We start from the raw sequence: 15488 nt of genomic DNA, 5'->3' as shown, positions 1-15488 counted from the left end.
GCCCAAGTGTTTTTTTATTTTTTATTTTTTTATTTTTTTTAAAGATTTTATTTATTTATCTGACAGAGAGAGACACAGCGAGAGAGAGAACACAAGCAGGGGGAGTGGGAGAGGGAGAAGCAGGCTTTCCACTGAGCAGGGAGCCCGATGTGGGGCTCGATCCCAGGACCCTGGGATCATGACCTAAGCCGAAGGCAGATGCTTAACGACTGAGCCACCCAGGCGCCCCTGCCCAAGTGTTTAATACTTCAGCGTGAGCCAAAGCAGTGAACATTACAGTGCTCATTGGTTTTTAGTGGGAAATTCTAGCATTATAAACTTGTTTTAAGACTCCAGAGAGAGCCAAATCCTAGTTGCATATACTTGGGAGGAAGCCAGATTTTATTACAAAAGTGGCAGAATCAATCTAGAAAGACTTTTAAAAACATCCAGTCAGCCATCCACCACTTACCTCCGCAAGATGTTTTCGCTGGGCGGCTAACAAGTAGCCAGGTAGCTATTGTTTGCTGGGCACTTCTGAGCAGACAGGGTTCATGCCTTTGCTAACAAAAAACAACTACAATAATCCACGCAGGTGAAGAAAACCTTCAGGTGTTGCTGATTTTCTAACTACATTTTTTTATTACACTCAAATTCATTCAAAAACCTATAGTAAGAGACAAGAGGTACGAAATGTGTGTTCATGTTTTGCTTGGACAGATTTTGGCTCCTAGCAATTAATGCTTTCGGTCACATTAAGCATATAAATAATGCTTTGTGACATTACAGTATTTCCCATTACAGATCAATTTTGTAGCATTTGTCCATAATCCGACTTGAAATGTTACCTAGAAACAAAATATGTTTTCCTCGAAACAGTCAGACCCTATTAGAAATCTAAGGCTTTACAAATCACCATGTTAACAGTTATGTCCCCTAGCTAAGGTTTTCTTTCTTTAAATAGTGTTAAATTCAGCCCCAGAAGCACTAGTCCCTGTGAGGGTTCTCTTCTTATGTGCACTGACTTGAAAGGAGAAATTTAGTGCTCAAAATATATTTAACATCTTACAGTGCGTAACTTAATAAATCAACCAGCATTCCCTTTTGGGGTAAAAATAATGTTAGCACCTTTTACAAGTGTTATGCTTCTAATTAGGTTACAAGATATTATTTTCTCATTTTTCAAAGGGCAGGTTTTCATTGCCAAAAAAAAGGTGTCAGCCTCTTTCTGGGTAGGGGAGTTATTCTCATTTCCTGACCACATAATCATACACCATGGGTGAGCCAAGAAATAAAGGGAACAGGTATCAGCTCTGAAGGTTGGAGCAGTAAAACTTAGTGCTACCCGGTGGAGATTTGGGGCCAGGAGCACCTGGGTTTGATTCCAGCCCTGCCATTTAATCACTGTGGAGTCCAGCAAATTACCTAACTTCTGATTCAGCAAATGTGAGCTATTTTTTAATTATTTACACACTTTTTTCCCCCTGAAGAACATTCTCTTTGATGAAAGCTAACAACCTCTCATCCATTCAGCAGGTAATTACGGAGTACCTATTGTAGACCAGGCTCTCCTGCTCTAGGCCCTGGGCAACAGCAGTAGATAAGACAGACCAGACCATTGCTCTCACGTTGCAGCTTGGGGAAGATGGACCGTGTACAAACAAGAACACATCAAATGGTGCAGTTGGCTGCAGGTGGCCCCCCAAAAGATAGGTCTACCTCCTAACCCCTGGAACCTGTGAATGTGACCTTACTTGGAAAAATAGTCCTTGCTGATTTAAGTAAGGATCTTGAGATGAGATCATCCTGGATTATCAAGGTGGGCCCTAAATCCAATGACAAGTGTCCTTATAAGTCACACAGAGGGGACAGAGAGAGAAAGGAAGGCCATAAGATGGAGGCAGAGAGTAGAGTGATGAGCCACAGCCAACGAGCACCTGGGGCCGGCAGGGTCTGGAAGCAGCAAGGAAGGATCCTTCCCTAGAGCCTCTGAGGGAGCGGGGCCCTGCCCACACCTTTATTTCAGACTCTGGCCTGGAGAACTGTGAAACACTAAGTTTCTGTTGTTGTAAGCCTCCCTCTTTGTGGTAATTTGTACATCAACCCTGGAAAACAATGGCTTAAATGGCAATGTGTACCAAGAAGAGAATAAAACGGGGAAATGAGACAAAATATAAACAGGGACTCAAATGGGACCACCATAAATGATGAGAGTGTGGGAGGCCCCATTGTGGAGGTACCGTCTGAGTTCCCCGAGGACGTGGGAGATGGGTGTTCTGAATCTGAGGGGCAGCAAGTGCAAAGGGCCCAACCTGGGAATGAACTTGGTGTGTTGGAGGACCAGAAAGTTAGTGGGGCCGGCCCTGGGAAGTGGTGGGGTCAGTGGTAGGGAGATGCTGATGCAGGAAGGGACCTGAAGGGCCTTGTAGGCCTTGAAACCCATCTGAGAGAGACTTACAATGACTCGAAGATGCCTTACTAGCAGAGAAAGAAGTTCTGCCTTTGTTACATAGGTAAATGTGAGCATATTCTAAACATTCTAGTAATCAGATTAAAAGCCCAGAGCCTTTATCATCTAATCATGTAATCCCATCCCACTGTTAATTCTGTATGAACAAGAATGTCACAAAGAGTGCGTGTGAGGTCAAACACCACAGGACACAGTAGACAATCCTCAGTGGAATCCTTTATTTTGTTCACTATTTATAAGGTGAAATTTCAGCCTGTAAGAGATGTTTCTCCCAGTTCAGCCAATGGCTTGTAACATCACCTTGTCCTAATTCCCTGGTGCAGCAGTCCCCAGGGTCCAGCCAGAGTGGGTTTCAGAACTCCACAATGCCGGCCTCCCCAGGATCCCACCTCCTCATTCTTGTCGGCGATCAGCGAGGAAATGAATTGTATTTCTGTTCACTTTTTTCAAAGCTCAGACCTACCTCATTTACATGTCAAGAAAATGTTCTCAAGTATAATAAAGTGTTTATCATTTTCCTAGAGGTCTTCGAATGAATGCCTGACATTCCTTTCTTTCCTACCTCTAAAGTTCCTTTCTTTTTCACATTATCTTTCTTGATTGCTTCTTATTGTAAAAACAAAAAAACACAAAGATATGGATTTGTTGTGCACATTAGCAGGTCCGTACAGAAAAATGCACAGAGGTTTTATATACCATCAGTGACAGCTCAGAGTATAAAGTCAAGAAGGAAGAATCTGGAATATTAGACGTGCTCTGAAATAAGCCTACATAGGAGGATACTATCCACTGTAGCTTCATCAGATGTTTCTCTCACCAACTATTCAACAGTGGCAGATCTAAAAAATGTGCAGTTAAAATACACAGCAGTCGCTCCATACACTGCCCCCCAACTTCTGAATATAGGGCTCTTCCCCATTTTCTTCCCCTTTCGTTTATGTTTAATGCAGAAAGCTAAAAAAATCTTGTTTTAGCAAGTATCCCTGTAGAGTGTCGCGACTGACCAAGATTTTAATGTGTTTGGAGAGAAGTCTCACTGAAACAAGAGCGATGACTATTTTCCAGTAAATAGTGCGTGACAAATAATTTTAACCCCAATCTGAGGTTAGAAACTTGCTTTTTGGGGGACCCACAACTGCTGTAGACGAGACAACTGTAGCAACCATCCAAGACAACGGAAGAGAGCCTATGACAGTCTGCTGTATGCTTCATGCAGAGGAGGTATCAGAGCTCATCATGGTTTTTTGTGAGATCTTCCCCGTAATTGGTGGCTTGGCTTCCGACAAACATGTTCCAGTTCTCCAATATCTCCTCTTTAGTTAGCTTTTCATCCTGCAAGAGAGAGGAAAAGACCTCTGTCACAGAAGTTCTGGTAACTCTGAGGAACAGTTCAGCGTGAAGCTCCCATTAATTTCATGGATTTTCAACATTTAAAATAGCGCATGTCATAATTAAGAAGCTGCTAGGTACCTCCTTCACCCGCCATCACTGCCCCGCGAAATCCAAACCGCGACAGCCTCCGGCCTTAAAAGCTGCGCTAAAATACATCAGGCAAGGCCTCAAGGAATTCCGAAGCCAGAATCCAGTCATGTCCACAAGCAGTGCTGGCTTTCCCAAAACAGGACCCAAAGATTTCCACTCCCCCTGTATGGCTTGACTGCGGAACTCTCCTGTCTCCCGAGAACGTGCAGCAGTGATCAAACTGGGAAGAGGCAGGGCTTCTTTCTAAATCTTGTTTATTTATTTGGATATTTATCAAAAGATACTGAAGCGCTGGGCATCCGAGCCCTGGCAGGACGAGCTTGCTTCAGGCTGCCTGGGAGTCAAGGGATGGCATCCTTGTGCCTGCCACGTTAGAGATGTCTGATAAATATCTGCTGACTGACTGACTGACTGACTGAACAAACCTGTCCTCGGGCAACTCAGGGTATACCTCAGAAATCCAGGCCCGGCCCACGGCAAACAGTCACCGTTTCTGCAATCCTCAGAGACGGGAGGGAATTAAGTGTGTGGCCCTTAGCGGACTCTCCGGGAATGTCTGGGCCTCTAATGAGTTCACCGTGGGTTATCACGGTATTGGCTTAATTAAGTTCACAAGTCTCTAATGTAGGGCAAGAATGAGAGAAGTCAATAAGGACGCGGCCGCATGGGCCAATGCTATCACCAAAGCAGCAAACAGAACCAATCTTATATGTAAACTGTCTCCCTTCAAGGAACCATTCCTGGAGAACATGAAATACCTTGTTTTTGTCTGACTCATATACTAGGTGCCTGGCCTCGGCCTGAGCATGGTCGTAGTCTTGAGGGAGGATCCAGTGGCGAATCTCATCTTTGTCCAACTTCCCGTCCTTGTTGAGATCCCGGAACTCATTGAACTGCTCCCGTTCTGACAAAACCCAGTCTGGCTCAGGGCCGTTCTCCTCGTGGGAAAACATATCCGCTAGAAGGGAAGGTGGTTCTTGGTTATGAAGAGAAGCGGGAAGGTAAGTCAAGGAAAACCTGACCTCCTGAGTTTTTGGAAAGATCATGGCCCATCAGGAGCCCTAACCCAGATGTCTGGTGGGCAGTTTCTGGAGGATAATGACGCAGTGATTTAGCCACTGTGCAGGCCGCCTCGTGGAATAGAAAGAACGGAGCTCAGGAGCCAGAAGGTGAATCCTGGCTCGTGACTTAGTTCAGTGACAGGGATTATGTTACTTAGTTCAGTGAGTGAGTCTTAAGGTGTCTTGTCTATAACATGGAGGTAATAATTTACAAATCACAGAGTTATTATGAAGATGAAAGAGGATACTTTCTGTGAAAAACACTCTACAACCCAAACCAGCACTATATAGGTGAAAAACCAGTAATAAGGACCAACATCAAGCACTTCCTACAGTCCAGCTATTATATATAAGATACTTTACACACTTTTTTTGTTCTAACTTTCATAATAATCCTAGAAGTAGGTACTGTTAGTATTCCCATTTTATAGATGAAAACACTGAGGCATAGCCTTAACCCAAGGACCCGCAGCTAGTATGAGCTTGAGGCTACATAGGAGCAGGGTCACTCTGCTTCTACCCCGGTCTTAACAACTATTCCTATTGTTGTTTGTATCATCTCCAAAGGGCTTCCCCATAGATCATTTTATTTCATCCTTATAACAATTCTGTAAGATGAATCATTATCCTTATTTTATGAAATGACCAGGAAGGGCAAAGAAGGTGAAGTTTAGGTGCATTGTTTGCTAAGTCACTAGATTTCCTTGGAAAAGACAGATACCCTGTGGGCAGTTTTCTCTTTAATGCAAACACAGCTTGGAAATGCCAGGTGGTAGAGAGAGCGGGTAGTGAATGAAGGCAAAAGAGAGACAAGACCCTTGGTTCCGCCACAAGGCAGAGCCACACCGGACACTTGCAGACTGTTTCTGAGCCAGGGCTGTCACATTTATTAGCTAACTTGGGCTTCACTGAATCCCACAAGCATGCATGCTGTGTATTCCCATTTTCCACATGAGGAAACTGAGGCTTATCATGATGACATGACTCCCACAGGGTTGCACAGCTAGTAAGTGGAGAAGCCAGGACTCCCAAGTCCAGTGCTCTTCCCACCGCACCGTATCACCACCGGTCTTCTGTTCACTCCCAGCAGAAAAGAAGGCTCCTCCACCAATGAACTCACTTGCTGGACAAGTCCGCACATCAGGCCTCTCTGACTACGAGCCACTCAGAATGGTATTTTCAAGCACCATGCCCCCGCGCCTCCCTCATTCCCCGCTGTAAAGAATGGAGTGTTTCTTTTAGGCAAAGCCACTGACTTTGCACCGTTTGAATGCAGAGTTCAGGAGGGCCAGGAAGAGCACAACGCTTTTGATCAAAAGGGCTACATTGCGTGTTTCCATCCATCAGCCTTCTCTGTCTAATTCCATCAGCACCGTCAAGGCGAGGTGTCCGCAGCTCTGACCCGTCCCTCGCACGCACCCCGGGCACGGGGAAGGCTGTGCGGCTTGCACCGACGAGGGGCCTGTCAGCATGTTACTCTCCGAAGGTCGTGCCACCGAGATTGCTTTAATTACCACGGTGAGAGCTACCTGTCGGTTACCACACACCCGACGACGGCGCTCGGGCCTTCAGATCAAATAGCACTTCTCCTGATGAGAAGAAACTTTGCTCTTCATTACCGAAGGCACGTGTTCTCGTGCACAGGGTGGCAAAGTAACGCGACCCCAGACCAGAGACCGAGGGTGACGTGCACTTCGGTTTTACGCTGAAAGGTAATAAACTGCCTCTATTAACTATGGGTATGAAAATTATATGCATCCCATCCCTCAAATGACTTCCCAGCTTTTACTTTATCGACACTTGGGAGCAGAAGAGCTGCCAGGAGAAGGCACCTGCTGTTGGGAGCCTTGCACCGGGGCACCCAAGTGACCGCGGTGAGGGTCAGATGGAAATGTCCAAGGGGCCTGCGCCAGCCCTTTATGCTGGGAGGCCAACCGGGCTGCTCGGAAGGGCTCTAACCCGCAAGGCGGCTTCTGACCCAGCTGCATGAGTCTGACTCCATCAGTGCCTGGTACCTGATGAACACACCTCCTGATGCTTAGTGGAGCCCATCAGAACAAAATGCGAGCTGTGGTACTCCCAAGGAAAGCATCAGAAAGCAGAGGCACACAATGGCTAGCCATGGGCGGCTGGGCCCAGGAGACGAGGAGTCACCTCTCTAAGAAGGAGGGCCTTTCTGCAGATGCCTGGGCATATAAACTGTCACATCCATCACAGCTCCATCTGCTCAGTGCTTCGAGGCCCCATGGACTCACCATCTGACTTTGGGGTCTTTCCCCGGACCCAGCCTGCTCTGGCCTCACTGGAAATCTGTGGGATCTCCACGCCCATTTTGCAAAGGTAAAACTAGACAGTGGGGTGGGGGGGCAGCTCTCGGAGCCATGGGGCCCACTGCTGGCCACTGTGTGACGTCTCCTAAGTGCCTCCCACATACTGGCCCCTGGGGCTGGTGTGACGAGTCCCTCCGCAGTGGGAGGACACAGGAGTGACAACTTCAGACTTGCAGCTGTTGCTAAAAGAGACGTCTGCGGAAAGGAGCTCGACATGTGGGTGGAGGAATGTCGCCCTGTTGGGAGAGCCGAGCAAGACTCCAGGCCACACTCACCAATATACTCGTCCTGATCCACAAACCCATCCCCATTCTTGTCGATGTCCTCCAGGGTTTCCTAGGAAGCAAAGGGGAATAGAGAAGGGAAGATGGCAATGTGCTCTAAGTAAATCTGAGAATTCTACCTATTGTCCTCCTCGGTCTGGCTTTTATGGCTGAAAACGCTTGGAAGCTTTTGGCTCGCCTCCTTACCTCCGTGGCATGAGTTTCTTATCTGTAAAAACTAGGCACTGGCTTCTGTTCCTCCTTCCCCTTCCCCCAATTTTAAGAGCAGAACACTCTCTTCAAATGCAAATGTAAGTAAAAGCCCACAGGGACTCGGATTTTTATCAAGAAGCCCTGCCAGGCCAACCATCTCCACCATCCAGCCAGACCATCCCCTGGGGTACCTGTGAGGAACCCAGCTTGAGAACCACTGGACCAGGTAATCACAAAAAACAGATTGCAGGGCTGAGTGGATGATGAACACTAAGCAGGTGTCGTGAAAATATGAAACGATGGGCAATTACAAAGGAAAAGTGTATCAGACTTTTGGATGTATATGTTCTGCACTTAGTGCGCTTGACTTCTTAATTAGGTTTATTGCTTGGGTGAGTAATTAAATGAATTTACTTTGTCACAGCAACTCAGAACCATCCTGGGCTGAAGCAAACAGCCGACCCGAGAGCAGAGAGCCAATCCAGAGGCACGTAACGCACTTGTGGACAATTCCCGCATCTTCATCGTCCTCTAGCGAAGTAGCTATCACTACATGGATGGTGGGTGGTAGAAAGAAATGATTCTTAGAGCCACTGCCCAGTCCTCGGTGTCATGGTAATCATGAGAGTAAAGCATGAGGCAAGAGTGGACCCCATCCACCAACTGGGCAACTAAAATAGTCCAGAGCTGATTATGAACAAAAACTTCAGCCACTGGTTTCCCAGCATTGAAGCAGTTAGAACTGGCCTGGGGCACCTGCCCAGGAAATAAATGATGGCATTTATTTTACTGTCATGGAAAATGAAGACGTTTGGGACCCGCCCCCCCCAAGACACTATGGAATGCACAGCCATCCCTCAGAGCCTCGGTTGGACCCATGCATCCTCCCAAGCCCCCCTCCTAAGAGGAGTGTCCTTCCTGCCAGTTTTACTCGAAGTCCCCCTATGGTTTAACAATCACGAATTCCCTTTCAGAGTCTTTTTCTAGTTCCCGCAAGGCTGAGAAATGGGACAGAAACTAGCTAGTGGATCACTGAACCCATCTGCTCTTTCCGGCACACATCTAAACTGTATTTCCCTGCCTTGTCCTATCTAGAAGGAGCCCGTGGAAAGTAGAAGGAAGGGATGATTCATTTCTTGGCCAGGACAGTAATGGCAGACTGTTGCCTTCTCTTCATTCCCTTTCTTTTCCTTTGTGTCTCCCAGCTGGTTGTTCCAGGATGACCTAGAAGCCACAAGATGGTGGAGTACAAGGTGGAAGGCACCTGGGTACCTGACAGTACTTAGAGAAGTGCCCAAAAGGCCCACCTGACTCAAACCATCTGCACTGGACTTGGTAGAAGCAAAAATAAGCTTCGTTTTCCATGGCTCGGACTGGGACTGTTTGTTACAGCAGCTAGCCTGCGCTGACTAATCTATCGGGTAGACAAGTATTCCCAATGTATTCCACTTCAGAGTTCTTCTCCAATTCCCGTCAGGCTGACAAATGCTTTCTCTTTGGAAGAAGGGACAAGACTGTGGTACAGATTTCGCTCTGGTCTTTTCCCAGCTCAGGCTCTTTTAATGATCTTACCGAAACCACAATTTCCTTCATATGCTCAAACTCCTCAGGGTGCAGAAAGGCGGTGAACTCCTCCCGAGTAGCTGTCTGGTCACCATTGAGGTCTGCGGCCTTGAACCTTCTCTCGTCGCGTGGCAGCATCTTTTTAAAGGTGTGATGATCCGAAGTATCCTGAAACTCTGCGGGGTTTCCTGCAGGATGTGTGCAGAAATGTTTGAACTGGCTGCTACGGAAAGCATTTCCTTCCAGATCACTCATCCTTCATGCCCAAATGGTACACACAGGACAAAAGGTCCCGAGCCACTGAGTTCTTTGAAACATTTCAGAATGCCTTTAGTATCTGTCCCTTCATCTCCCTACCTCCCCCATAATCCAGGCCCTAACAGCTTATTGGGGGCATTATAGCAAATGGTTAAGAGTGCTGGCTTTAGGCCATATGGTCATACTTTTCTTTGCAGAACCCTGCTTTCATCATATCATTCTTTGACCTAGAACATACACAGGCTCCCCAGTACCCATGACATTCTAAATGTTTCTGTCTGGCTTTTAAGATCTCCCTTAACCTAGCCATGAGGGTGTGCATCTCTGGCTCTCTCTCCCATGCACCCAGTGGGGCTGCACCCTGTGCTTTGCATGCATCCCTCTACCATTCCTCACAAACAAGCCTGTCTTCTATTCAAACCCTGACCACTTCTGAATGCACTCCTACCCCTTTGCTTCTCCAGCTGACCCACGTTCTCCTCTTTATTTCTATCTCTCCAAATATATATCCATTTTTCAAAGCCCAACCCCCAGACCACCCTCCACCAGGAAGCCTTCCTTGACTGCTCCAGCCCACTCGGGTCTTTGCTATCTGAAACCCGGCAGCATTTTGAAACCATGCCACAGACACGCTTCATCTCTGCTCTGTTCTCTTTGTTCTTTGTGCCTCCAAGATCGTAAGCTCAGATTGGGCAGCAACCTAAGTCACGTCTCAGGACCCCGAGATGATGACCTGAGCCCAAATCAAGAATCAGATGCTTAACCGACTAAACCACCCAGGACCGTGGACCCCTCCCACTACTCACCACCTACAGCTTCCCTCAGAGTAAGCAACTCTGTACATTCTTAGTAAGCAGAGGAGGATGTTACACAAGCAGGTTCTACTTAGTGGGTTGTGACATCTCCCCGAGGTGGTAGATGTGTCAAGAGAGAAGAGAGGCCTTGTTATGAGACCCCCAGCTGTGCAAGCACTCCGGCAGCACCTCTTACCTAGGTAGTAACCATAGGTGGCTTGTTTGTATTCTTCCCAGGAAATTTTATCATCTTTGTCCCGATCATAATCCTTCCAGACTTTGGCGACATTATCGTAGATATATCTCTTCTGCACTCGTTTGATCCAGGTTTTCAGCTCCTCGGTGGTAACAAAGCTGTCCCCATCGCTGTCAATTCGATCAACAATCTTCCTGTAGTTAAAAAAACAAAACAAAACACCAAACCCACAAGGCTATTATCAAGACTTGTGTGATCCTGATCCAGAAAAAGATCAAACACCGCAGAAACTAAAATGCATAAACAACTGAAATGAAATCAATGATCCGATCATGCGGACACAACCAACTGATCAGAGTTGATTTGTAAGATGAAACCCAGCAGTCTTCTCTAGGTGCAGTCTGACTCCCTCACTTTAGAGTGATGGCACCGAGGCTGAGGGAAATGAGATGACTTTTCTGAGATCACACAGCTCATATGTGCTATGACCAGGGTAAGAACCCACATCTCGGGGCTCTAGGGCCAATGCAAAAAAAAAAAAAAAAAAAGGAAAATTCTAGGTAAACCAAAAGATAAGTGAATTCTTCTTTGCTTCTTCTTTTTTTAAATCTCACAACTTTGGACTCAAAGTCTTGAAACTTAAAGCAGAAAGAGGCCAGATCTTATTGGCCAAAGCATAAGATGTCAGGGATGAAAGCCTTCACATCATGGGAACTATTCAAGAAACTTGACCAGCTGAGCAGCTGCAGAAGTCTATACCTCTGTCCTCAGGGTACGGATGCCTCGGCCCAGTGGTGTCTCCTGTCCCATAGCTGGCCCCAGGTGCAGCGACTGCCCGCTAGACTCAACGGAGGAACCCCAAACCCTAGGCCAAAGCAAACTTCAGGTCGGGAACTCACCAGTGTCCATCTCTAGGCCCGAGGGTCCCAAGCTAGGGGTGCTTTCCCTGTGGGGAACTTCAAGGACACCCACAAGCTATTTCTAATGCTTAAACACGTTTTACTCTTGTAGTCCATTTACCTGGGATGAGGTCACCCAGGCTAATTAGGGATTTGTTTCTTTGCTTTGGGCTGCAATCTGTCAACTCAGTGGTAAATGAGTTAGATCTCTTTGATTAACAGTTACTCTTTGATTAACAAGAAATGGGGGATGAATTCATTAGTACGTGTGAAGTCTCCATCGCCTACCTGAGTCTGGGTGGCTGAGCTGCTCCTCTTGCTCAGGAAAGCGTAAGCGCTCCCCACAGCTTTAATGTGTCCCCTCATTTGCCATTTTAACAGGTCTCAAGACTAATAAAGACTCAAGGCTTCCTTCCAGGGAATCACAGCCCCTCGGGGTCTCAGTTTTCCCGACTATAAATTGGAACACGTGCTTTTACAAGGGATGTTGTGGCGGCGAATAAAGGAGAGAATGTGTGCCTGGCCTCACTAAGGATGGTCATCTAGATCACAGGCGGACAGAGAACTCAAGAGACATCCAGCGAGTAACAGACATGAGCAGAGCCTCCCGGCAGGGCCTCAGGCAAACCTAGAGATGTGGGGCCAGCCGCCTGCAAAGCTGCCCATCTCTGCTCCAGACAGTGACTGCCACGTGGGAACATAAGTCGACCGTGTCAAGAGAAACCAGAAATCAGGGTCAGTATGTGACATCACTCAGATGGTAATTTATGTTTTCTCTAATACTGCGCAGCATGTCTCTGACTACATGTGGCCTATAGGCCTCCACTTTGCAGCCCCCTGGCCTAGGTGTCTCCAGGGGCCTTAGAATGGTCACCTTTTCAGAATCTAACGTCAGGTGGTGATTGCCTGGATCCAGCCACGCTCCTCCCTCAGCAGCCCAAGCTTGGAGTGGGGTGTAGCGGGGGGGCGGGGTGCTGCACCAGGAGCTGTGGACAGAGAGGTGGCTGTTCACACTCCAGCCCGTCCCAAATGGCACCCATCACTTCCAAGCCTCCCCCCCTTGCCTGGATTTACCTTACAGGTGAGTGGTGTGTCCACTACCTATCCGGTGGTTGAGGTCGGAGACCGGATGTCCCCCTGGGTTCCTCCCTCCTCTTCCCCACCTCCACGCTGAGTCAAGAGCAAGTACGGACAGTTCTGCCTCCCACATGTGTCTGGATTCACCCTCTCCTGCCCTGGGGACCGGCTGGGCCTGGTTCAGGCACTCAGGGCCACTCCCCTGCCCCTGGTCTCCCCATCTGAGCTTCGGTTACATTCTCTGTCCTGCTGCTGGTCTGACGTTCCTAACAAGTTTTAGGGATGATGACATTTTGATGGTGTACAAGATGACATCTAATCTTCACCTCACAAAGGTTCTTTCTGCCTCTGCCCTGTCCCTTTACTGTCCCAACACTCCCCATCCCCCAGAACAAGTTTCAATACCTTTACAAGCAGGTTGTTTTCTCTTCGGGAATGCCTTGCCCTGCTGGTACACCTGGCAATCTCTGAGCCATCCCACCAGTTCTGATCAGGGGGCATCCGGAAGCCCCTAAGCCCTCTCTCCAACCTGCAGCCCCAGGGGCTCCTTCTCCCGAGTGCAGTCACTGTGGTTCGGATGTGCCACCACCACAGTGGTTATGCCCAGTGTCTGCTTGTGTCTCCCTCCTCTACTTCTGACTGTAAGGACTTGGAGGCCTAGAGCATAAGGTTTTAACCTTTGTATCTCCCAGGTATCTAACCCGGTGCCTGGCACAAGCAGCCATTCAGATGTTTGCTGCATGACTAAATGAATGATCATGTTCATACACGATCAAATGCAGACCGACCACCAGCACTAGTTCTTGCCACTAGGCTTGCCTGTCATGAGAAAGGCAGTAAAACCGGAAGCTGTTAGGGCTGCAAACTGCAGAGTTCCCTACTCCAAATCCCAAAACCTCTCCTCCTCCTCCCTGGTGGCAGTGCTGCAAATGGCTGCCTCTCAGGGTCCCAGAATAAATCAGTTACCCAGTGCTTCCAAGCAGTACAATAGACTGAACCCATCAATGGCCCCCATTGTGAAGTCCCGAACAAGAAGAGAAAAGTACTTCTCTGCAAAATAAAAGGTGATTGTTTGGAAAGAACTTTGAAGTTCAGAGATCTTTTATCAGAGCAGGCAGATGGTGCACCTACACAATAGGTATAATTTAGCCTCCGATTTTAACCAACCACACTGGCCTTTGGTAGCCCCTGTCAGCACAGGGATGGCTGTGTCCTTTTTCATGTAGCAGGACAAGAAGATCCTCCACCCCCAGGAAGCAGGTTCCGGGAGGCCTGGTGCCCAGTAGGCAGGGCTACTGGGAGCACCCCCACCCCTCCAACGCCAGCCCAGCCCAGCCTCCACCTGGGACCGGGTCTTGGCTGCTGATTGCTCTGTGGAAGGGTTCCCAGATACCTTTGCACGAGCCCAACTGTATCCCAGGGAAACTGGAGAGGGTGCAGAAATGTACCAAAGTTTTGTTTTCCAGGTTTGGCTCCTGATTCAACTGTCTTCACCAGTGAAATTCACAATCTGCCACCACACCCTCCAGCTTTTGGCCCTCATTGCCAAAGGACTGGGTGCCTCCGCAGACATCTGCGGGGAAACAGAAATTGGGGGACCAGTTTCCATTCTCACTTCCCATTCCCTATGCCCTAATGCCCCTCTCTTCTTGACAGGATCTTTATAGCCCTACTTCTGCTATCCCTATCAGCCGGAAGGCAAGAACACCTCTGCCCCCGCCCAGGAACTCCCGGCCAGGAATCAAGCCTCTCCCTCAATCTGCCCCTTCATCTTTTATCCATTTATGTTCATCCTGGAGACCTTCTCAGCAGTGTCACAAACCCTCCACTCCGGGAATGGGGGGAGAAGAGGGAAACTGGGAGGGTGGGGAAGAGCTCATATCACTAAAATGCCACTGTGCACAAACTCTTCTTTTGTACACCCGCTGCCCTCCCTTCTGATGCAACCGAGGGGAGGGGGCGGGCCCTGGCCGCCTTGGCTCCCGCGGCCGCTGCCACGTTCTTGCCTCCCCGCGGGAAGCCACCCCGGGCCAGGGCGCGATGGCGCTCTCCGCACCGCGGCCCCGGCGCCCGCGGACAACTCCGCGCCAGCCCCGCGGCCGTGCCCGCTGGTCCCCGCCCTCCGACCGCGCACCCGATTTCGCTTTCGCTTTGCGGCGCGCGTTCCGCCTGGCGGCCGCCCCGTCACCCCCGCAGGCACCTGCGACGCCCCCGAGCGCGGCCCGGACCGCGGCCTCACCCCAGCCTCTCCTTGCTCTCCTCCGAGGTGAGCTGGTCGAAGGTCTTGGAGTCCTCTTTGCCCAGGAAGGCCTCGTGGTCGTACTGGAAGCTCTGGTTGTCCTCGGGCGGCCGCTCGCCCAGCTCCGAGTCGGGCCGCACCACGCGCTCCTTCCGCACGGTGGGCTTGGCCCGCAGCGCCCCGGGCGCCAGCGCCAGCGCCAGCAGCAGCCCCAGGGCGAGCCCCAGGAGGCGGTCGCGGCCGCCACGCGCCATCGTCAGGGCAGGAGAGCGGCCCGCGGGGAGGCACCGAGCGAGCGAGGAGGACTGCGACTCGGGAGTGGGGGCTCCCAGCGCGGCGGCGGCGGCGGGGGAGGGGACGGGCCCGCCCCGCGCCAGGGAGAAGGGGCGCGCCCCGCGCCGCGGGCAGGGAAGCTTCGGACAGCCCGGCTCACGCGCCCATTGGCCGCCGGGCTGCGAGGGGGGGAGGCCGGCGCCGCCGAGCCACGTCGCCAGCCCGGGTGGTGGGCGCGGGGCTCGGGTTTCGCCTCGGCTCCTCCCCGCGATCTCGTTGCGAGGGGCGGGCCCAGGCGTACTGGGCTGGGGACCGGAGGGCTCGTAGGAAGACCGGGAAGAAGTTCTTTGTCAAGCAACAGATGTTCGCGATAAAATTCCCTCTCTCTTCT

At 49.7% G+C, this 15488-nt stretch overlaps 1 protein-coding gene across 1 annotated transcript; it reads right to left on the bottom strand.

Annotated features, from left to right (window-relative positions):
* Positions 1-2652: 2652 nt before the first annotated feature.
* Positions 2653-15210, bottom strand: RCN1 (reticulocalbin 1). The gene is made up of 6 exons (XM_032414906.1): positions 14825-15210; positions 10610-10803; positions 9371-9549; positions 7598-7658; positions 4690-4889; positions 2653-3781 (listed from the first exon to the last, which is right to left on the bottom strand). Exons 1-6 carry the CDS (start codon positions 15076-15078, stop codon positions 3674-3676), a joined length of 996 nt encoding a protein of 331 aa, XP_032270797.1. The 5' UTR covers positions 15079-15210; the 3' UTR covers positions 2653-3673.
* Between the last annotated feature and the right edge of the window lie 278 nt (positions 15211-15488).

Source organism: Phoca vitulina, unplaced genomic scaffold, assembly GCF_004348235.1.
Source record: "Phoca vitulina isolate PV1807 unplaced genomic scaffold, GSC_HSeal_1.0 scaffold16, whole genome shotgun sequence".
NCBI classification, from domain to species: domain Eukaryota; kingdom Metazoa; phylum Chordata; class Mammalia; order Carnivora; family Phocidae; genus Phoca; species Phoca vitulina.
This window is presented reverse-complemented; position numbering and strand designations above follow the sequence as displayed.